At 49.9% G+C, this 16,941-nt stretch overlaps 4 protein-coding genes across 11 annotated transcripts; 2 read left to right on the top strand and 2 right to left on the bottom strand.

Moving 5' to 3' along the window:
* Nucleotides 1-74: 74 nt before the first annotated feature.
* Nucleotides 75-4,019, bottom strand: rmc1 (regulator of MON1-CCZ1). The gene is made up of 21 exons (XM_037279622.1): nt 3,695-4,019; nt 3,449-3,525; nt 3,262-3,346; nt 3,108-3,164; nt 2,954-3,040; nt 2,743-2,883; nt 2,546-2,649; nt 2,389-2,478; nt 2,225-2,330; nt 2,050-2,158; nt 1,939-1,983; nt 1,817-1,870; nt 1,618-1,746; nt 1,435-1,541; nt 1,243-1,362; nt 1,096-1,173; nt 920-1,024; nt 753-821; nt 603-690; nt 362-499; nt 75-230 (listed from the first exon to the last, which is right to left on the bottom strand). Exons 1-21 carry the CDS (start codon nt 3,791-3,793, stop codon nt 151-153), a joined length of 1,968 nt encoding a protein of 655 aa, XP_037135517.1. The 5' UTR covers nt 3,794-4,019; the 3' UTR covers nt 75-150.
* Nucleotides 4,020-4,081: 62 nt separating this feature from the next.
* eci2 (enoyl-CoA delta isomerase 2) lies at nt 4,082-6,530 on the top strand. Its single transcript, XM_037279635.1, has 11 exons — nt 4,082-4,217; nt 4,345-4,406; nt 4,483-4,586; nt 4,656-4,754; nt 4,914-5,105; nt 5,238-5,307; nt 5,408-5,510; nt 5,615-5,735; nt 5,800-5,889; nt 5,956-6,099; nt 6,178-6,530. Exons 1-11 carry the CDS (start codon nt 4,177-4,179, stop codon nt 6,331-6,333), a joined length of 1,182 nt encoding a protein of 393 aa, XP_037135530.1. The 5' UTR covers nt 4,082-4,176; the 3' UTR covers nt 6,334-6,530.
* A 104-nt stretch (nt 6,531-6,634) lies between these two features.
* On the top strand, nt 6,635-11,043 carry xylb (xylulokinase homolog (H. influenzae)). 6 transcript variants are annotated; one of them, XM_037279627.1, is made up of 19 exons: nt 6,671-6,867; nt 7,025-7,107; nt 7,383-7,452; nt 7,526-7,606; nt 7,683-7,769; nt 7,877-8,005; nt 8,072-8,137; nt 8,208-8,280; nt 8,609-8,727; nt 8,804-8,885; nt 8,963-9,003; nt 9,151-9,266; nt 9,343-9,458; nt 9,531-9,604; nt 9,665-9,761; nt 9,830-9,888; nt 9,961-10,048; nt 10,269-10,363; nt 10,458-11,043. In XM_037279627.1, exons 1-19 carry the CDS (start codon nt 6,811-6,813, stop codon nt 10,524-10,526), a joined length of 1,602 nt encoding a protein of 533 aa, XP_037135522.1. In that variant the 5' UTR covers nt 6,671-6,810; the 3' UTR covers nt 10,527-11,043. The 6 variants fall into 6 exon arrangements, with proteins under 6 accessions (XP_037135521.1, XP_037135522.1, XP_037135520.1 ...); XM_037279625.1 differs by having other exon boundaries at nt 9,343-9,604; nt 10,458-10,570; nt 10,733-11,038; XM_037279624.1 differs by having other exon boundaries at nt 9,343-9,604; nt 10,458-10,570; nt 10,736-11,038.
* LOC119139170 (5'-AMP-activated protein kinase subunit gamma-2-like) lies at nt 10,768-16,636 on the bottom strand. 3 transcript variants are annotated; one of them, XM_037279620.1, is made up of 17 exons: nt 16,589-16,636; nt 16,282-16,335; nt 16,091-16,200; nt 15,916-16,028; nt 15,583-15,803; nt 13,946-13,997; nt 13,756-13,865; nt 13,606-13,687; nt 13,480-13,538; nt 13,366-13,411; nt 13,212-13,266; nt 13,002-13,128; nt 12,766-12,931; nt 12,643-12,680; nt 12,417-12,563; nt 12,257-12,350; nt 10,768-12,195 (listed from the first exon to the last, which is right to left on the bottom strand). In XM_037279620.1, the coding sequence occupies exons 2-17, from the start codon at nt 16,315-16,317 to the stop codon at nt 11,501-11,503; spliced, it is 2,151 nt and encodes a 716-aa protein (XP_037135515.1). In that variant the 5' UTR covers nt 16,318-16,335; nt 16,589-16,636; the 3' UTR covers nt 10,768-11,500. The 3 variants fall into 3 exon arrangements, with proteins under 3 accessions (XP_037135515.1, XP_037135514.1, XP_037135516.1); XM_037279619.1 differs by lacking the exon at nt 16,589-16,636 and having other exon boundaries at nt 16,282-16,372; XM_037279621.1 differs by lacking the exons at nt 15,583-15,803; nt 15,916-16,028; nt 16,091-16,200; nt 16,282-16,335; nt 16,589-16,636 and adding an exon at nt 14,566-14,783.
* Nucleotides 16,637-16,941: the final 305 nt, after the last annotated feature.

The following is a 16,941-nucleotide window of genomic DNA, read 5'->3' on the forward strand; positions in this document are numbered from 1 at the left end:
GCATCTATATTTGCATATCACAAGAAGTAGATTCCACTTTGACAGATTGTTTACATTGATATTTTATTTCATGCGAAGGATTGTTAACATTGATATTTTATTTCATGTGACCGATTGCTTACATTGAAGAATTATTTACATTGATGGTAGTCAGGCGGTGGCCGCTTTCATCAACGCCTGGTCCCCAAACACTTGCGTGAAGTGAAGCACGTGCTCCTCGCAATGCTCGCCTGCAGGTACACACACATTGAACACTGGCAGGAAATGATGCAACCTCACTTAAGTGGCCCTTTATAGCAGCGACGACGAGACACGGGCGGCAAAATCGTTTCTGCTATATGGGCTTTGTATGTGCACTGACCGGGGTTGAATGCCGGGTTTCCCCTGAGGCGCTGGTTCCTCTGCTGGAATGACCTGAATACGGTGAAGAACAACATGTCGTCTCCTGTCTGACGAGCGGCGTCCAGAAACTTTCGGGCGGACATGTTGTCGTGAGCGCCTGCCACATACACAGCAATTAGTCAGCCTTCAAGTGACCTCTTGTGATCAAGTCCGGGCCATTGAGCAGATATGATTTCAAGGGCAGGAAGCTGTTAACGTACCGACGCTGCGGATGAATCTGAGAGCGCCCAGAACCTGCTGCTTGGACAGCAGAACCTCCACAATCTCATCATTGGCCGTCGACAGACGCTGTACACAAACGGAGCGTGTCATTGGACAGTGAAGATGATGAGGGGGTTGCGGAGGAGTACCTTCAACATGTCGAGGGATAGCTGATGAGCGGGCGGGTAGGTGCTCTCCAAGGACAGAAGCAAACACGCCTGAAAGAAGTCACGTGAAGGTGGACAAGTGACATGCTAACGGCTACGCCAGCTTACAAAACCGGACGGGTGCCCTCGCGTTTCCCTTCGTGACTCACCAGCGGTTTGGAGTCGGTGAGGACGTGATACTGCAGGAACTGATGCAACATATAGAAGAGGTTGTGCTGCACCAGCGTCTTGATGACCAACTCGTACAAGTAATGCTGACGTGACGACAAGGTCAGTCAATCCCTGGCTGGAGTCGCGCGCCTGCGCTCACCTGACCATCACCGACCTGCACGGCGATCTGGAAGTGGTTGAGCGAGCGAATGTACTCCATCAACACGGCGATGGTCAACTTGTGGGAGGCGCCCTGCAAGCATACACCAAAACTGGCTCAACCTCGGCACCAAAGATGGCGGAAACGTTTTGCCATCTGTACCTTCCTCTCGGTGAAGGTCGACAGGACGTGCGTGTACATGTCCGATTGGTCGATGACCGCCTGGCTTCTGACTGGTCGCTTGTGAACAATCCCGCCGCGCGTGGGCCCCGCCTCCACGGCCTGCAAAGGCGCACGCGCATCAGTTGACTCCTCCCCTTTTGGTGACACGACGCCCATCACGCCCTCACTCACCGCACTGTAGCTTTGCTCCGCCTCCAAGAACTCCTTGTACACCTGATTGAGTTTGTCGAAGACGCTCGCCACCACGGGGAGACTTGCTCGCTGATCGCTATCCACCACTACACGCGCATGTTAGCATCGGCACATTAGCATCAAACCGCTACAATGCAGAACGAGCGAGACCGCCAGACGTACGTTGAGAGCAGACGGACAGGATGACCATCTTGCAGTCGCTGCGGCGCAACAGGAAGTCCATCAGCTTACTTTTGTCCTGGAGCATGTTGACTGTCGGACTTAACTTGACGCGGAGATACCACAGGTAACCTGTCAATCAACCGATCCATCCTCAATCAGTGTGTGTGCGTGTGCTCGCACGTGCACGTGTTTAGCAGACCTTCACTGGCGCTGATGATGATATCAGGCTGGAAGACACTCCATGAAGACGAGTCTGTGCGGCGGTCAAGTCTGACAACAAACCGGCACGTGCGCACACGCATATATCCATCGGAAGGATACACAACTGACACGGGACAGGAAGTTGTGACGGAACCACTGCTGGACCTTCAAACAACACAGGTGAAATATCGTCAATTATGACAATTGTTATGCGTGTGTGCCTGCGTGTACCTGAAAGCGGGACACGACAAGGCTGTATGGAACGAGCAGGAAGCACAGGCCGATGCGTGCTGACGGCGCCGTCGGACTCCTTCAACTTGATGTCGAACATCAGTGACGTCTGAAACGCGCGCGCGGGCGATGGCGTTATTTGGGAATTTTGCCCGACGCGCACCCGCCCACCCACCTGAGAGCTCTGATGATGGACCACCACCAGGTTATCCACAATGTTGAGAGCAAATTTTCCGGTTGTGTCCAATTTTAACACGTGTGTCTTCTTGCACACACCCTCCCTGTGCACACATCTTCACATTTAACACTGTCAAGAGATGTGTGTGTGTGTGTGATCACCTTGGTAAGTGGTAGAGCACCACCTCAGCGCTGGGACTGTTGGCGCTCCTGGAGTGATGCTTCAGGTACATCACGTACAACTGACCATAACTACAACCCGCGCACACACCAAGATTATTGTGTCTTATTGGCAAACGCACACAGAGAAGCCGCTTACATGGTCGCCATGGCAACATCCCTCTCAGACAGGCTGAGTTTGGCTGGTTTTGGGACAACAGGCAACTCGATTTCAAATTTGGACATCTTGGACACACTCCCACCCTTATTTACACACACACAAATAGAGACTTAAATGCAGCGCCAAGGTGTGTGTTCGCAAGCAGGCAGGCGCCGTTTGTTGTCGTGCGTTCTGACCCGAAAGGCGAAGGGCTGCAGGACGTTGGCCTGCACGGTGGTGGACAGCAGCATAACGGCGGTGTCAGGGCAGTACTGGTACCAGTTGACGTTGAGGCTGTGACTCTTGAGCAGTTTGACGGTGCGTTTGTCGGGAAACACCTGAACGTGACACGCCGTGTGTGGGCGGGGCCGGGCCCTGACAGGTGCGCGGCGACGGCGGCGGAGCTACCTGGTAGAACTCAATGCCCTGGTCGCTGACAAAGACAATCTCGTTCCAGCTGGTCCAGCAGAAGCCCAGAAGGTTTGCGTTCTTCATCTGAAGCCGCACGACACACATGTCAGAGAGGCTGGCCGGGATCAGTCGCTTGGTGTGAGCGGCTCACCTTGCACTCATGCGTGAACTCCGTGTGCGGGTAGTCGGGGATGAAATTGATGAAGTCCTGAAAGACAGGCCATTCATTTCCCCGGAAGCGGCGGATTGAGAAAATTGTCAGTGCGTTGTACGCACACACGAGGGAACTGATCCCAAAAACTCACCACGGACTTTGACGTTCTTTGCACAGCCAGGATTTTGTTCCCAATGGAGAATTTGATGCACTTGACTTCACCTTTGTCCTCCATCCTGCACACAACTCAAATGTAAAGGTTGTTCTCCTCGACGTCATCATAACAACGAAAAAAAAAAAGGAATATTTGTCAGTTTGTCCCAGTGCACATGACGCACCTGAAGGCAACCGAACTCTTGTCGTCCGGACCTTTGACGACCACACCCGTGGCGCCCCCTGAACGAACCGCGAACACCTGAAGGCAGCACGAGACCTCCATCAGTATACTTTTGGGGCAACCAACTCAAGCACATCATAGATCCGGAAAACACATTGTTCTTTTGTTTTGTGCTTTTGTTTCTGCCAGCCGGCGGTCAGCTGACTCGGCAAGCCGCCACCCTAAACTCATGTTAATGGAAGCTGACCTGTTTGTTGGCTTCATCGAAGAAAACATTGTTGACGCTCGAAGCGTTTTCAAAGTGGACAAGATTGTCACAAAGTTCCAAGTAGTGCTCGTCGCTCATCCTATCACAACATTGGATCGATCTTTTTTCCCCCTGTTTTTAAAGACACCAAAACAAAACACCAGACCCGGAAGTAAATTACTCCCGTGCACTGTTTCGCAATAAAGGCTTCGATTCGTTCTTCAATTCAAAATTGGACAGGAGGAAATCAGTTGGTGTCCAAATTTACGTAGCCTTCAACCAGTCCTCAAATCTGGGCTGGTTTCTATGGAAACTATGAGTTAAGGCTATGAAAATGTCACCTTCGCAGCCTTCATTTGTCCTTGAGAAAAGTGACGTGACCCGGAAGTAATTGACATTTTTTTTATTGTGTGTCAACCTTGTTTGTCTTGTCGCTCTGCTTCCCTTCGCTTGTACTTGTGCTCTCATCTCGCAGCCTCTAAATGACTTTCGCTGCGCAAATAAGCTTGATATTTACTCGGCGGTGAGTTTTTCTGACACTTTTGTCTTCTGTGGAAATCTCAGCCGAGAGCGAAGTTAAATGTACGCGAATGTCACTAAAACGCCAACAAAACAAAAGGCAAACTGTTGTGTTTGCTCGCGGTGGTCAGGTTGTGGCGTTTGTCCAGCGTTCCCACCGTAAGCTTCCACTTCACCAAGACGTCCATGATGGGTGAGGTACCGTTTTAAGCTTCAACCAACCAATGTTCTGCCTTAGCATGTGCTCGCACTTGTGTGCTCGCCTTCAGGTGTAACCCAGGAAGACTTTGAGAAGGCCAAGAGCAAACTTTCCTCGTTGAAGAAAGATCCTGGAAATGATGTCAAGCTCAAGATCTATGCTCTTTTCAAACAGGTCAGCACAGCCATGTTCTTTTCTGCTTGACATTGAGTATTTATGGTGTGTTTGTGGTTCACATGACAGGCAACACACGGTCCCTGTGACACCCCCAAACCGGGAATGTTGGACTTCATCAACAAGGCCAAGTGGGACTCGTGGAAGTCTTTGGGATCCATCACCCAGGTCCACACGCTCGCTGGCCTTTCACTGATTTAACTTTGTGGCAGACCACTCGTGGTGTGCGCCATGACCTGTCGTGTCATATGATGTGTCATATAATAGGAAGCATGACGTTGAACAAAATGGAGGAGTTTTTGTGATTTGTGAAAATGTGATTGACAGGAGTCGGCCCGGCAGGAGTACTGCGACCTGATTGGCTCCCTGGTGGCGGCAGAAGGTGGAAGCGCCGCCCAAGCGCCCGCCCAGTCAGCCACCAATGGGCGCACGTACGACTCCCTGTTGGTCAGTACGCAAGATGACATCACCACCATCACGCTCAACCGGCCCGCCAAGAAGAACGCCATCACCACTCAGGTGACCTCAACGCATCCTCACAAACATCCTCGTTTGCGACCTGACTTTGGTTGGCCATTACACATTAGTAGAAAGATTGAAAGGTCACACTTAGCATGTTGCTAGTTAGCTGACATGCAGGGTGTGTTACAGATGTATGAGGAGATCATTGAAGCTCTGCAGCAAGCAGCCCAAGACAGCTCGGTGGTCACGGTCTTTACCGGTAATATTCTCTCTCTCACGCACACACAAAAGTAGGTTGTCGGTGGCAACACACACATTGTCTGACTGGGTGGTGTGTGCATTTGGGTGTGCTTTGCCAGGCGCAGGGGACTTCTACTGCAGTGGCAATGACCTGAGCAACTTCACCAAGATTCCTGAGGGAGGATTGGAGCAGATGGCCAAAGCTGGCGGGGAGCTGCTCAGGTGATCGCTCACGCATCAGTCCGTCCATCCATCCATCGCTCGGTGTGGCCTCGAAGAGTAACATTGTCCGAGTTGACTCGCTCACCTCTGACCCCTGCGGACAGGAAATACGTGAGGGCGTTCATCGACTTCCCCAAGCCGCTGGTAGCGGTGGTGAACGGACCGGCCGTGGGAATCTCCGTCACTGTCATGGGAATGTTTGACCTGGTCTACGCTACGGAGAGTGTACGTGCACACAACAATATGATGTTGATTCAAAATCACTCATGAAATTATTTTTAATATTTAGGCCACCTTCCACACGCCTTTCAGCCAACTGGGTCAGAGTCCAGAAGGCTGCTCGTCTTACACCTTTCCTCGCATCATGGGCAACAGCAAGGTCCCTGCACATAGAGCACACGCGCACACATACACACGTGATTGACGTGCATGTGCGTGCGCACAGGCCAACGAGATGCTGCTTTTTAACAAGAAGCTGACGGCGTTCCAAGCGTGCCAACTGGGTCTGGTCACAGAAGTCTTTCCTGACAGCAGCTTCCACACGGAAGTTTGGAGCCGACTGAAGAACTACGCCAAGCTACCTCCAAACGTAAAGGCACACGCGGTGAACTTTTCCCCAGCAGCCCTTGTCGTAACGTTGGCTTTGTTGATGTGTGTCTCCTGTTAGTCTCTGGCGCTTTCCAAGCAGCTGATTCGCTCGATGGAGAAAGAGCGCCTCCACGCCGTCAATGACGCCGAGGTGGAGCGCCTGACAGAGCGATGGACGTCAGAGGAGTGCTTCAACGCCGTCATGAGCTTCTTTCAGGCCAAATCTAAGCTCTGAACCACTGCAGCAAGCGTCGCCGTGGCTATGTCTGAGCCACCGTAGGAAACTTCACCGTGGCGACTTGCAGCGGACATTCCGTCGAACGTGAAGAATCAAGTGCCTGGCCTTAATTGCACATGTGCTTGTCACTCAACTCTATCATGTGTGTCCAGTTGTTTGTTGTGGGGAAAAAAAAAAGTTGTTGAAGTGATAAATCATCCTTTCTTTGCCGTGTAGAGTCAGCGGGTGTTGTTAGCATTAGCTAATATTATTGGCATCATTGTTATTATCGTCATTATTATCATAACTATTTTATTACCATTATTATATTGTCTTATTAGTGAGTTAAGAGTAGTATTGTTCCCGACAAGAGATGAGCCAACCAGTAATGTTGAGCGTTGTCTAGTTGCTAAGCAACGAGTCGTCCAATTACAACGCGCCCCCCCCCCCTAGAATTTAAATAATGGCACCGCCTTCTCGGCACGTCAACACAAGATGGCGGCCGTGCAACACACTGAAGCATACCTTGGCTTCGACTTCAGCACTCAGCAGGTAACAAAACCAAACACGTCACTAAACTTCTAACTTTATTAGCCTTTTGAAACGTTTAGGAGATTTTATTTTTAATTAAAACTTTTGTCACACTTGTCATAGTTATTTATTGACGCATATTTGTCCCAAATGACAACTTGTCAACTTGTTTGTGAAGTTGAAGGTTGTCGCCATCGATCACAAGCTGAATGTCATCCATCAGAACCAAGTGCACTTTGACTCTCAGCTACCCGAGTTCAGGTTTTAACTCTACTACTACTTTACTTCATGTAAATACACTCTGCTGTAAATTACGTGGTGCTAGTCGTTCAGTTGTCAATTTGGGCTGTCTTATAATGTAGTAATGTAGTACAATGTAGAATGACCTGAGCTACTAGTTGTACAAGTTCAGTGGCGTTTCCTTGTTTGGGCATTAAGAACTTAAATACAAGTTGACATTTGTTTTAAAGTTAGCTAGAAGTTGACATAAGGTTATGTTTTCAGTTCCTTCAAATAACATTGATTTTGGGCTGCAGGACGGAGGGGGGCGTCCATGTGGGTGCAGACGGCCTGACGGTGACATCACCCGCTCTAATGTGGGTCAAGGTATGAGTGCATCGAGACACCCGTGTGACCCTTCAAGCGTGTGCGCTGAATAATATTCTGGAGTGATCTTCAGGCTCTGGACCTCCTATTGGAGCAGATGAAGGAAGCGGGCTTCGACTTTTCCAGGGTGCGAGCGTTGTCAGGCAGTGGTCAGGTGATCTTTTGACCTTAACTCAGGTGGCTGTCAATCAAAATGCATCGTGGTTAGTGATCCGCTCTCATCCTCTCAGCAACACGGGAGCGTGTACTGGAAGAAGGGAGCGGCGACGACCCTCCAGCAGCTCCACCACCAACGCAGCCTCAGCCATCAGCTCAAAGTACGTATGTCTGTGCCGGTCGATGATGTTTATTTTGAATCAAATTTGCGTGCCAATGAGTGGATGGGCATGTTTACGCCCACCTCATGGGCCTTGTTGCGTTTCAGGACTGTTTCTCAGTGCACGACTCCCCCGTGTGGATGGACTCAAGCAGCGGACTGCAGTGTGAGCGCCTGGAGGATGCAGCAGGGGGTGCTGCCAAGCTGGCAGACATCACGGGCTCCAGAGCCTATGAGGTGATCCTCACACTCACACATCTGAGGGCAAATTACATGCTGACTATTTTTTTTGTGTTTGGGCAGCGTTTCACAGGAAGTCAGATTGCCAAAACGCGCGACGAACGACCGCGAGAGTTCCAAGATACCGAGGTCAGCTGCTGACCTTGCCGCATCCGCCTCAGATGTGGCCTTATTGATGTTGGTGTGACCCCTGTTTCAGAGGATCTCATTGGTCAGCAGCTTTGCGGCATCGCTCTTCCTCGGCAGGTACGCTGCCATCGACTACAGTGACGGTAGGCCACCAGACAACACTTCACCAATGATATCATTAGCTGGGCAGGGCAATATGGAAATTAAAATAAAAGTGACTTTTTCTTTCTCAATAAAACTGATTCGAAACATTTCCCCTCCGCTTCATTTATAGAAAAAATTATCGACAATGAAATGATTCAAAACAGAGCTATGATTGCGTTTCTCAGACTTTGTAAACTCCAACAAAGTTTGAAACCTTTTCCAAATCAACTGGATTGACTAGCTAAAGTTGATCAATGGCAACGCAAACCTGGAGCTTTGTAATTGTGTCTTCCTTTGCTGATGATGTCATCACGTTCGTCCTTGAAGGTTCAGGAATGAATCTTCTGGACATCCGTAGCAAAAAGTGGAACGAGGCCTTGCTGGAGGCCGTGTGTCCCGGTCTGGACGTTCTGCTGGGGAAGCCGATGCCCTCCGCGTCCGTGCTAGTGAGACGACGATCTGCGCGGCTAGCCCCGCCCTCCGCCGAGCCGCTTGTGACCTTTACCCCTGTGTGACCTTCAGGGCGCTGTGTCGTCCTACTGGGTGCGCAGGTTTGGCTTCTCGGACACGTGCGCCGTGGTCGCCTTCACTGGTGACAACCCAGGTGAACCTGCCAACGGGGACGTCGGCCTGCCAGTTATGATTGATGCTGACGGTGACAGCTGTTTCTCTTTTTCTCAGCATCTTTGGCGGGGATGAGACTCCAGCAGGGAGACCTGGCTGTAAGTGGCTGCGTCCACGTGTACCTGATCTGGCCCCTTTGCGTTGAGGGGCCAGGTTCTCCACAATATTTTTGCGCCTACTCTTGCAAATCTTATCAGGACTTTGACTTCCTACTATTCCTTTCTTTGTGTGTGCACGCGTTGCAGGTGAGTCTGGGTACCAGCGACACAGTGTTCGTGTGGCTCCAGCACGCCCGTCCTGCTCTCGAAGGTCATGTGTTCATCAATCCTGTCGACTGGCGACATTTCATGGGCTTGCTGTGGTGGGATTTTGTGTCTCTTGCAATTTGGGGTGATGGTGAAATGACCAACACCAACACGTGTGTGCACGTTCCTCAGTTTCAAGAACGGCTCTTTGACTCGAGAGCGACTGAGGAACCGCTGCGCTGATTCATCATGGGAACGCTTCTCTGCTGCTTTGAGGCAAACGCCTCTTGGAAACAACGGTTACATTGGTATACTTTTACTATTTCTCATTGCCCCTATCCTTCCTTCTTTTCTTCCTTCTTCTGACATCATGTTTCTAGGCCTTTATTTTGACGTCATGGAGATCACCCCTCGTGCGGTGGGAGTTCATCTCTTTGACGCAGAAGACAACAAGGTGGTCCAAGTATATTGCGTGTGTGTGTACGTGTGTGACAATACTTGTATTGCCCTGTAGGTGTCATCAGTGAGCGCTGAGGCGGAGGTGCGGGCCCTGGTGGAGGGTCAGTTCCTTTCACGGCGGCTCCACGCCGAGCGTCTGGGTTACTCCATCAGTAAGAACAACATCAAGCAGACGTACGCACACACACAAACTCACAGACACTAACCTCGTCTGGTTCAGTTCCAGGAAGTCGAATTTTGGCAACAGGCGGAGCGTCGTGTAACAAAGAGATTCTGCAGGTGAGTCTGAAAGCTGACACGCTGTCATGTGAATGCTTTCTTATTATTTGTGTATTGGTTTGTGTGCATCAGGTGTTGTGCGACGTGTTTAACGCTCCAGTTTACACCATGGACGTGTCCAACTCTGCTTGCCTCGGCTCCGCTTACAGGGCTCTGCACGGTATGCTAGTGCTAGCTTGCTATGGCTAGCCTTTTATCCACCTTTTGATACTGACAAAAGTGGTAGAATGTCCTCATTCTTCATCTGAAAGCAAGGTACACCTTTTGAAAGGATACTAGATGAGGGAGGAAAGCCATTTGGGGCAAAAAACTATTATGGAAGTGCTCATGATGATGATGATGATAGTGGCATTCTTACTAATTGGTCGATGTCCTCCCAGGTGTGCTTGACCAATCAGACGTGTCCTTCTTTGATGTGACGAAAGAAGCTCCTGAAGCACGACTTGCCACCACGCCACAGCTTCATGCACACCAGGTATACACACACACACACAAAAGGTGTGATGAGAGAGGCTGTAACGTTTTCCTTCAAGATGGCAGCCATGTGTCACTTTCTGTACGTGTGTCAGGTGTACAACGAGATGCTGCAACGTTATGGCCGCTTGGAGAAGAAAGTCCTGCAGGAGCTCCGCTCCTAAACCGCTCACTTAAATCTGATTGGCCAACGTCAGCCTCAACCCAAGTTGGTTTTCAATGAGGATGCGCGCATTGTGACAAATGTGCACAACACATCCCTTCACGATGGGACATTTGTTGCAAATTAATGAAAACATTCCTGCCATTGACTTCCTGTCAGCCTGTGTGTGTTCGTGTGTGTGTGTGCGTGTGTGTGCGTGCATCATAGCAGTATGTAAAAGCATGAGGAGGCACACTGCTTTGGACAATGACGTGATCGTTTTATTCAGATTCACAAGTTTTTTTAGAAGACAAAAGGAGGGGTTTTTTGTATTCTGAATGTTACTCATTAATGTTACTTAAGAACGCTAAATTCTATCACAAATGTAAATTCAGTAACAAAGAAAACAACTTTAAATACTTTATAATATACTATAATGCGATTGGACGGCGAACGGCTCAGGGTGTACCCCACCTACCGCGTGAGGAAAAAGCGATACGGAAGATGAATAAATAAATAAATAAATGTCTGACATTAAATTGATCTGTAGCTCACTGAGCAAAAAGTCTATGAAAACAAGTAACTGATTCAACTTGTGTGCAAATAACAGCACTTTTTTTCCTAATGTGAATGTTTTAAGTTCTTGCTGAACGACGCCGTCTTATGACCTCATCCAGGAACAGAAAGTGCAGACGAAAGGATTGTCGATGCATTCACGTTAGAAGAAAATGCCGAGACATCACACGATCGGTTAGCTTGTAGCAAAATCACTTAATCTCACGGACACGTTAGCATTAGGAAGCTACCAACATTGTGATTATTGTGTGTGTTTACATCAAGTAACTGTGCTGCTATGCTAGCTGCTAGCCTGTTTCAAATAGCTGCCATGCAAACAACTTGTGTTTACTTGCATTCTTAATGAGTGTGTCCGTCAGCTGTCAATCCCAGTTTGACCCGCCTTAAGACGTGATGTCACAATTCCTCCTCGGCCCGCCCTCATTCCCCCCTTTCTGTCTCCCCACCAGTATCGCCTTCAGTCTCCATCTCCTCCTGCTTGGAGTTAGTGCGCTTGTCTCCACAGAGGGTTTGATCATGCTCCTGGTTGTGCTGATGATTGGGGTCATTGTCAAGTTCCTGGTCCAGGGCATTATCATGGTGGTCATCTTCCTGGGCATTATTATGTTCCTGGTCATAGTCCTGGTTGTGTTCCAGATCCCAGATATCTTCCTTGTCATTGTCACGTTCCTGGTCTTTGATCTGTTCCCGGCTGTTGTTATGGTCCTTGTCATCGTTATGGTCCTGGTTGTTGTCATGATTTGGATCCTGGTCAATGTTCTGCTCCTGACTTTGGTCCTGATCTTGTTCCTGCTCCTTGTCACTGCTGTGGTTGTGCTCATGGTCCTTGTCATCGTTATGGTCCTGGTTGTTGTCATGATTTGGATCCTGGTCAATGTTCTGCTCCTGACTTTGGTCCTGATCTTGTTCCTGCTCCTTGTCACTGCTGTGGTTGTGCTCATGGTCCTGGTCAATGCTTTGGTCCTGACTGTGGTCCTGATCCTTCTCCTGGTCCTGGCTGTAGCCCTGCTTGTGGTCAATTCCCAGGTCGCGTTCCTGGTCAGCTATGTGGTCCTGGTCCAATGTAGAGCCCGAAGCAGCGCGAGTGTGGAAAGAGTCGCCGACCCTGAGCACACCTGAAAGCAGCAAACAAAAGTGACCTCCATGACAACCGTATCTGAACTTGTTCGTGCTTACCGGCAGGAGTCAAAACAAGCGCCTGAAGGATGTCCGACAAGGACACGATGCCCACGATGCGAGACTCTTCATCCACCGCCACCAACCTGTGAACCTACACGCACGAGTTTAGGCAGGCACTCGACTGGCTCGGCTCGCCGTCCCGGGGAGCAGCCGTCACCTCAGCCTTGACGATGCGGTCCACGATGGTCTCCAGCGTCTCCATCTTGTTGCACTTCAGGACGCCCTCAAAGTACTGCGAGCGGTGCCGCAGCGCCTGTGTGACCGTCACGCCCAGGTCGTTATAAGTCTTCTCCGCCGCCAAGTTCTGAGGGACAGACACCGCGGCTAGGCTAGTACCCGGACTGACGACCGCTCAGTGGCTAGCGTTTGGCAGCTTTACTCACGATCACGTCAAACTTGGAGTAGATGTCCACCACTTGGCCTGAGTACAAACAAACACACAGCTGACATGTATTTGATAGAATACAAATAGAAATGAGTGCCAGTCCCAAAATGGTGGCGCTTACCTTGGTGATTGACGACGGGCAAGGCAGAAACACGGCGGTGTGTGAAGACGGACAGGGCGGTGATGAGGGGAGTGTCCGGGTGGATGAAGGCGACGTCAGCGTAAGTGCCCACCCCCACTTCCTCCAGCGTCTTCTTCATGAAGGCAGGCATGGGCATCTCGCACAGCTGGCACGCACACACACATGTTTTATTAAGAGTGCAGCAGCGCCCCCTGCAGGCGGGTGGGGACACTCACAAAGAGCTGCAGGAACTTGAGGATGCGTTTGTGCGTCAGGATGTAAAGTGCATTGCCGCTCAGCGGGTCGACAACTGGAAGACGATGAATCTTGTTCCGGATCAGTGAGTGCACCGCCTCGAAGATGCTGATACCGCAACATGGAAGGCACACGGATCAACTTCCTGTTTTCAATCGGTCCGCTCACGAGACCCACGCTTGCTCGCATACCTGGCATCTGGCGAGATGTGGACCAGAGGCTTGAAGGTTTCCTGCAGGTAAAGCTCTGTCAACAAACAGAAGAGACCAAGTCACACATGGAGTCATGGTTCACTCGTTTGTTTTTTGTCACGGCTGACTATTGGTAACGATAATGAAAGCAAACCTCTCCATGTCTCTATCTTGTGTTCCTCCAGCTCGTAAATCTGAACCTGGAAAAAAAATTGACAATCAAAAACTGATATCACACGCTTTTTCTCTATGTGCACGAGTGTGTTACCATGGGTGACTTATAGTATCTGGTCAAGATGTTGATGAAGTCCGTGATAGTTAACATTCCTGAAACAGACAAGAGGAAGAAGAACCACCTTCGAGGGCTACCAGGTGCGTGTGTGCGCGTGTGTACCAACAAAACTTTGTTTCTTGGTTTCCCACAGAGGAGCAGCTCGAACTCCGTTTGCGACAAGAGCAAAGAAGGCTTTCTTCACCTGCGACGCAAAGACGGACGCACGTGTCAGTCAGCTGCCAGTCACGTGTCAGTGGCATGCGGGGCAACCTGCAGCGTGGTGTCAAAGACGACCAGTTTGGAGCTGGTGGGTATGATGTCGTAACACTTGTGAGACTTCATGAAGCGCGTGTAAATGTCCCTCTCGGAGTCCGCACACACTACAAACACACACGGATTTTGTTTCCATTAGCGCCATCCAAACAATCCAAGCCTTGCGAGAGAAGGCGACGTTTCCTACCGCCCTCGTCCGCGAGGCCTCGTAGCTGCATCTCTCCCGCTACATCCGTTGCCTGTTGAACACAAAATAATGGCGTCAATGGCGCTAGAGTGACTGCTGTTATTTTCTGTCTCTACGGCACAACTACCTCTGTGAACATGCCACAATTGCATTTCCGTGGTAATTATCCCGTCAACAGAAGAATGAAAGCAAAGCAAAATTTGCTGCGAAATGTTCAGCTAAGCACTCTTTGTCACATTTCACTATACTGGGATGAATGCAAACTGTTAGTTTGTTCTTTGAAAGGCTCTCTTGACCCTAGAGCAAAACATTGTACTTGAAAAATAAAACAAATAAAGATTGTGACCGTGGCAAAGTAAGATAGGTGCCCTCTGGCTTTAGCCGCAAGGGGGCTATTGATACGTCATATCCGTGGAATTAACTGAAATAACTGATTAAGAACAATCTAATTTTGGAGCGTTACATGACATCACCAATCAATGAAGGTCGCTTATCTGGGGGGGGGGGGGGTGCATTATGACGTCATCCCAAATGTATTTGCACGTCAGGAATGATGACAGCCTTGCTGGCCTAGTCATCATGACGACACCTAAGATGGAGTGTCGTCATCGGGCACCAACCTGGCCGTCGTCGTTCATTCCGCCCGTTTGTCACCGACGTTCTCGACGTCGAAGCGAAGAAAGACAAGAAGACGACAAAAAGACGAAGAAGACGAACATCAGGTCGTCATCGTCCTGTTTTGCCGTCAAATGTTCCCGTTATGTCGGGAAAAAAATCCAGGCGAGATGTCAAGTGCAGTCAAGCTCATGTCCACCACGCACGCAACAAACATCCGGCTGGGAGTTTCGCAATAAAAGCACTATTGACTGCTTCCGCCACGTGGCTTTTCGCTAGGGCGAGACAAATACATCCATCCATCCATTTCCAGCAACGCTTCTCCTGTTAAGGGTTGCGGGGGTGCTGGAGCCTGTCCCAACTGCGATCGGGCGGGAAAAAAAAAGACTATATAGTGTTAACCTTTGTCACTTTTATGGCTGATATAATTTTGTTTCATTCTATTTGCATGACTATTAGCACTAGCATTTTGAGATTTTAGCACTTTGAGATTTTTGTGAAACAAAGTACATTCTAAATGAAAAAATATGATTTATTATTATTATTATTATTATTATTATGTTGTTCTCCCCTGCATGGGTTTTCTCCGGGAACCAGTTCAGGGTGTTGCGCGCCTACTGCCCGCGACCCCTATGGGGACAAGCAATACAGAAAATGGATGGATGGATATTATTATTATTATTATTGTTATTATTATTATATTTGCGGTGCAGTAGTATTGTGAGGTTCGACGTTCAAACATGGGCTGGGGCTTTCTTGTGTGGAGTTGCTGAGCACGTTGTCTCCGTCATTACGTCATCAAGAGGATTTCCTCCCACATTTCCAAAAGATTTCGGCACGAGAAATTGTTCTCCGTGTGCGCTGCCATTGGCGGGCCACAAGTCTAAGGTGTATGCAAAGTCAGCCGCTTGCACAAATGCAACGCTAATGGTGACACAAATGTGCTCAGGAAAAAAATCTATATTTTTCTTCTTTTAACTTCTTTCTTTCTAAAAGCAATGTCTTTGTTTCAGCTTTCAGACCTGGTTGCCAACGGCAAGGGGCGTGGCCAAAGGTGTTGGGTGACAGCCTGATGCGGATGAAGACGAGGACGAGCGCGGTCCTGTGTCCGGAGGAGACGAGAAGGATCGCAGACGTCTGGGCTCGCTGGCGTATGTCTCCAGGGGGAAGACGCTCAACTGCTCCTGGCCGGGGGGAGTCTGCAGAGCCGGTGGCGGGGGGGTGGTGCACGACAAACTGAAGGCTGGGCGAAATCGCGGCCAGGACGAAGAGTGGAAAGGTGGACGTGGAATGGAACAGATGAAAAAAGAAGAAATGGAGAAAGCATCAACTGACCAAGTGAGACATACACCCACCTCTGGCTTTGCTCCTCTTGTTGCGTGCGAAAAGCTTGCTGGTGATAGGTGAGGATGACATTTGCTGGTTGGATTCCCTCGAGGCCAACCTGAACATCCCACTGAAGCTCAACCTACCACACACAACGCAGACTCACTCGCAGAACATTCCTGGTGCGACATCACGTGTGTTTACCTTCGTGTAGTGGGCGGGGACTCTGCGATGCTTTTGCCTGGAGTGGGCGTGGCCCTGGAGGCAGAGTCGCTAGCTTGCGGGAAGAAGTTCTTGCCGCCGTTTGTCTCCCCCTGCGGGACGACACGCATACTACAAGGTCACAACGACGTGACTGCGCCGTCCGTTCGCCCCCACGTCGTCCCGCTTTTCACCTTCCTCGCTTTGTCCTTCTCCACTCCAGAAGACATTCCAAACACGTTTACGTCCTGCGCCGGAGTCATCATTGATTACGGTCAACATCCAAAACAGGTTCAAGCAGAAGAAATCCATAGAGACATGAGGACACTGGACTTCAAGTGAGGCCCATAAAATGAGGCCGGTCGCCAGTTTGACAAGCAAATTTCTCAAAATGCTCCACTGGCCTACGAGTCGACCGCGACAACATGACAGCCCAAAGAGTCGAGGAGCGGCCTGGAGAGAGCGTCAGTGGCCCAAAGCCGTTAACAAAAGCAACGTTACCTGCTTCAAGATCGGCTGCCCTTCGTGGATTGTCTGTCCTCGTCGCACGCCGACTTCCTTCTTTCTTGCTTGTTCTGTCTCGCGATGGCCAATCGGCAGCAAGTACGCCACTACATCTGTGTGCGTGTGTGTAGAAACTGCCATCGTCAGCGAGGTCACAGAGGCGCCCGGCATCCCTCAAGGTCGTTTGAGGGTCGTGCCCGGAGAATAGACCAAACTGGCTGATAAGACAAACTCTCGCAACAAGATGGCTGACACCCTTGTTGATGCTGGATGGATGGCTCAAGTGTCACTTTTTTTTTTCTCACACAGTCAGCAAATCTTAAGACATACATTCGAAAAGTTGACATTGT

Source organism: Syngnathus acus, chromosome 20, assembly GCF_901709675.1.
Source record: "Syngnathus acus chromosome 20, fSynAcu1.2, whole genome shotgun sequence".
Taxonomy (NCBI): Eukaryota; Metazoa; Chordata; class Actinopteri; order Syngnathiformes; family Syngnathidae; genus Syngnathus; species Syngnathus acus.

Excerpts from the sequence above, each read along its gene's own strand:
- xylb (XM_037279623.1), top strand. The coding sequence starts at position 6,811 with ATGGCGGCCGTGCAACACACTGAAGCATACCTTGGCTTCGACTTCAGC. Across the intron at positions 7,607-7,682 it reads CGTTGTCAGGCAGTGGTCAG|CAACACGGGAGCGTGTACTG; the intron begins GTGATCTTTTGA and ends TCATCCTCTCAG. Across the intron at positions 9,605-9,664 it reads TTGACGCAGAAGACAACAAG|GTGTCATCAGTGAGCGCTGA; the intron begins GTGGTCCAAGTA and ends ATTGCCCTGTAG.
- eci2 (XM_037279635.1), top strand. The coding sequence starts at position 4,177 with ATGACTTTCGCTGCGCAAATAAGCTTGATATTTACTCGGCG. Across the intron at positions 5,106-5,237 it reads AGAACGCCATCACCACTCAG|ATGTATGAGGAGATCATTGA; the intron begins GTGACCTCAACG and ends GGTGTGTTACAG. Across the intron at positions 5,511-5,614 it reads GCTGGCGGGGAGCTGCTCAG|GAAATACGTGAGGGCGTTCA; the intron begins GTGATCGCTCAC and ends CCCTGCGGACAG.
- rmc1 (XM_037279622.1), bottom strand. The coding sequence starts at position 3,793 with ATGAGCGACGAGCACTACTTGGAACTTTGTGACAATCTTGTCCACTTT. Across the intron at positions 3,347-3,448 it reads AAGAGTTCGGTTGCCTTCAG|GATGGAGGACAAAGGTGAAG; the intron begins GTGCGTCATGTG and ends AGTTGTGTGCAG. Across the intron at positions 3,165-3,261 it reads AAAGAACGTCAAAGTCCGTG|GACTTCATCAATTTCATCCC; the intron begins GTGAGTTTTTGG and ends CCTGTCTTTCAG.
- LOC119139170 (XM_037279619.1), bottom strand. The coding sequence starts at position 16,353 with ATGATGACTCCGGCGCAGGACGTAAACGTGTTTGGAATGTCTTCTGGA. Across the intron at positions 15,804-15,915 it reads CAAGAGGAGCAAAGCCAGAG|CCTTCAGTTTGTCGTGCACC; the intron begins GTGGGTGTATGT and ends GATTTCGCCCAG. Across the intron at positions 12,196-12,256 it reads GCTTGTTTTGACTCCTGCCG|GTGTGCTCAGGGTCGGCGAC; the intron begins GTAAGCACGAAC and ends TGCTGCTTTCAG.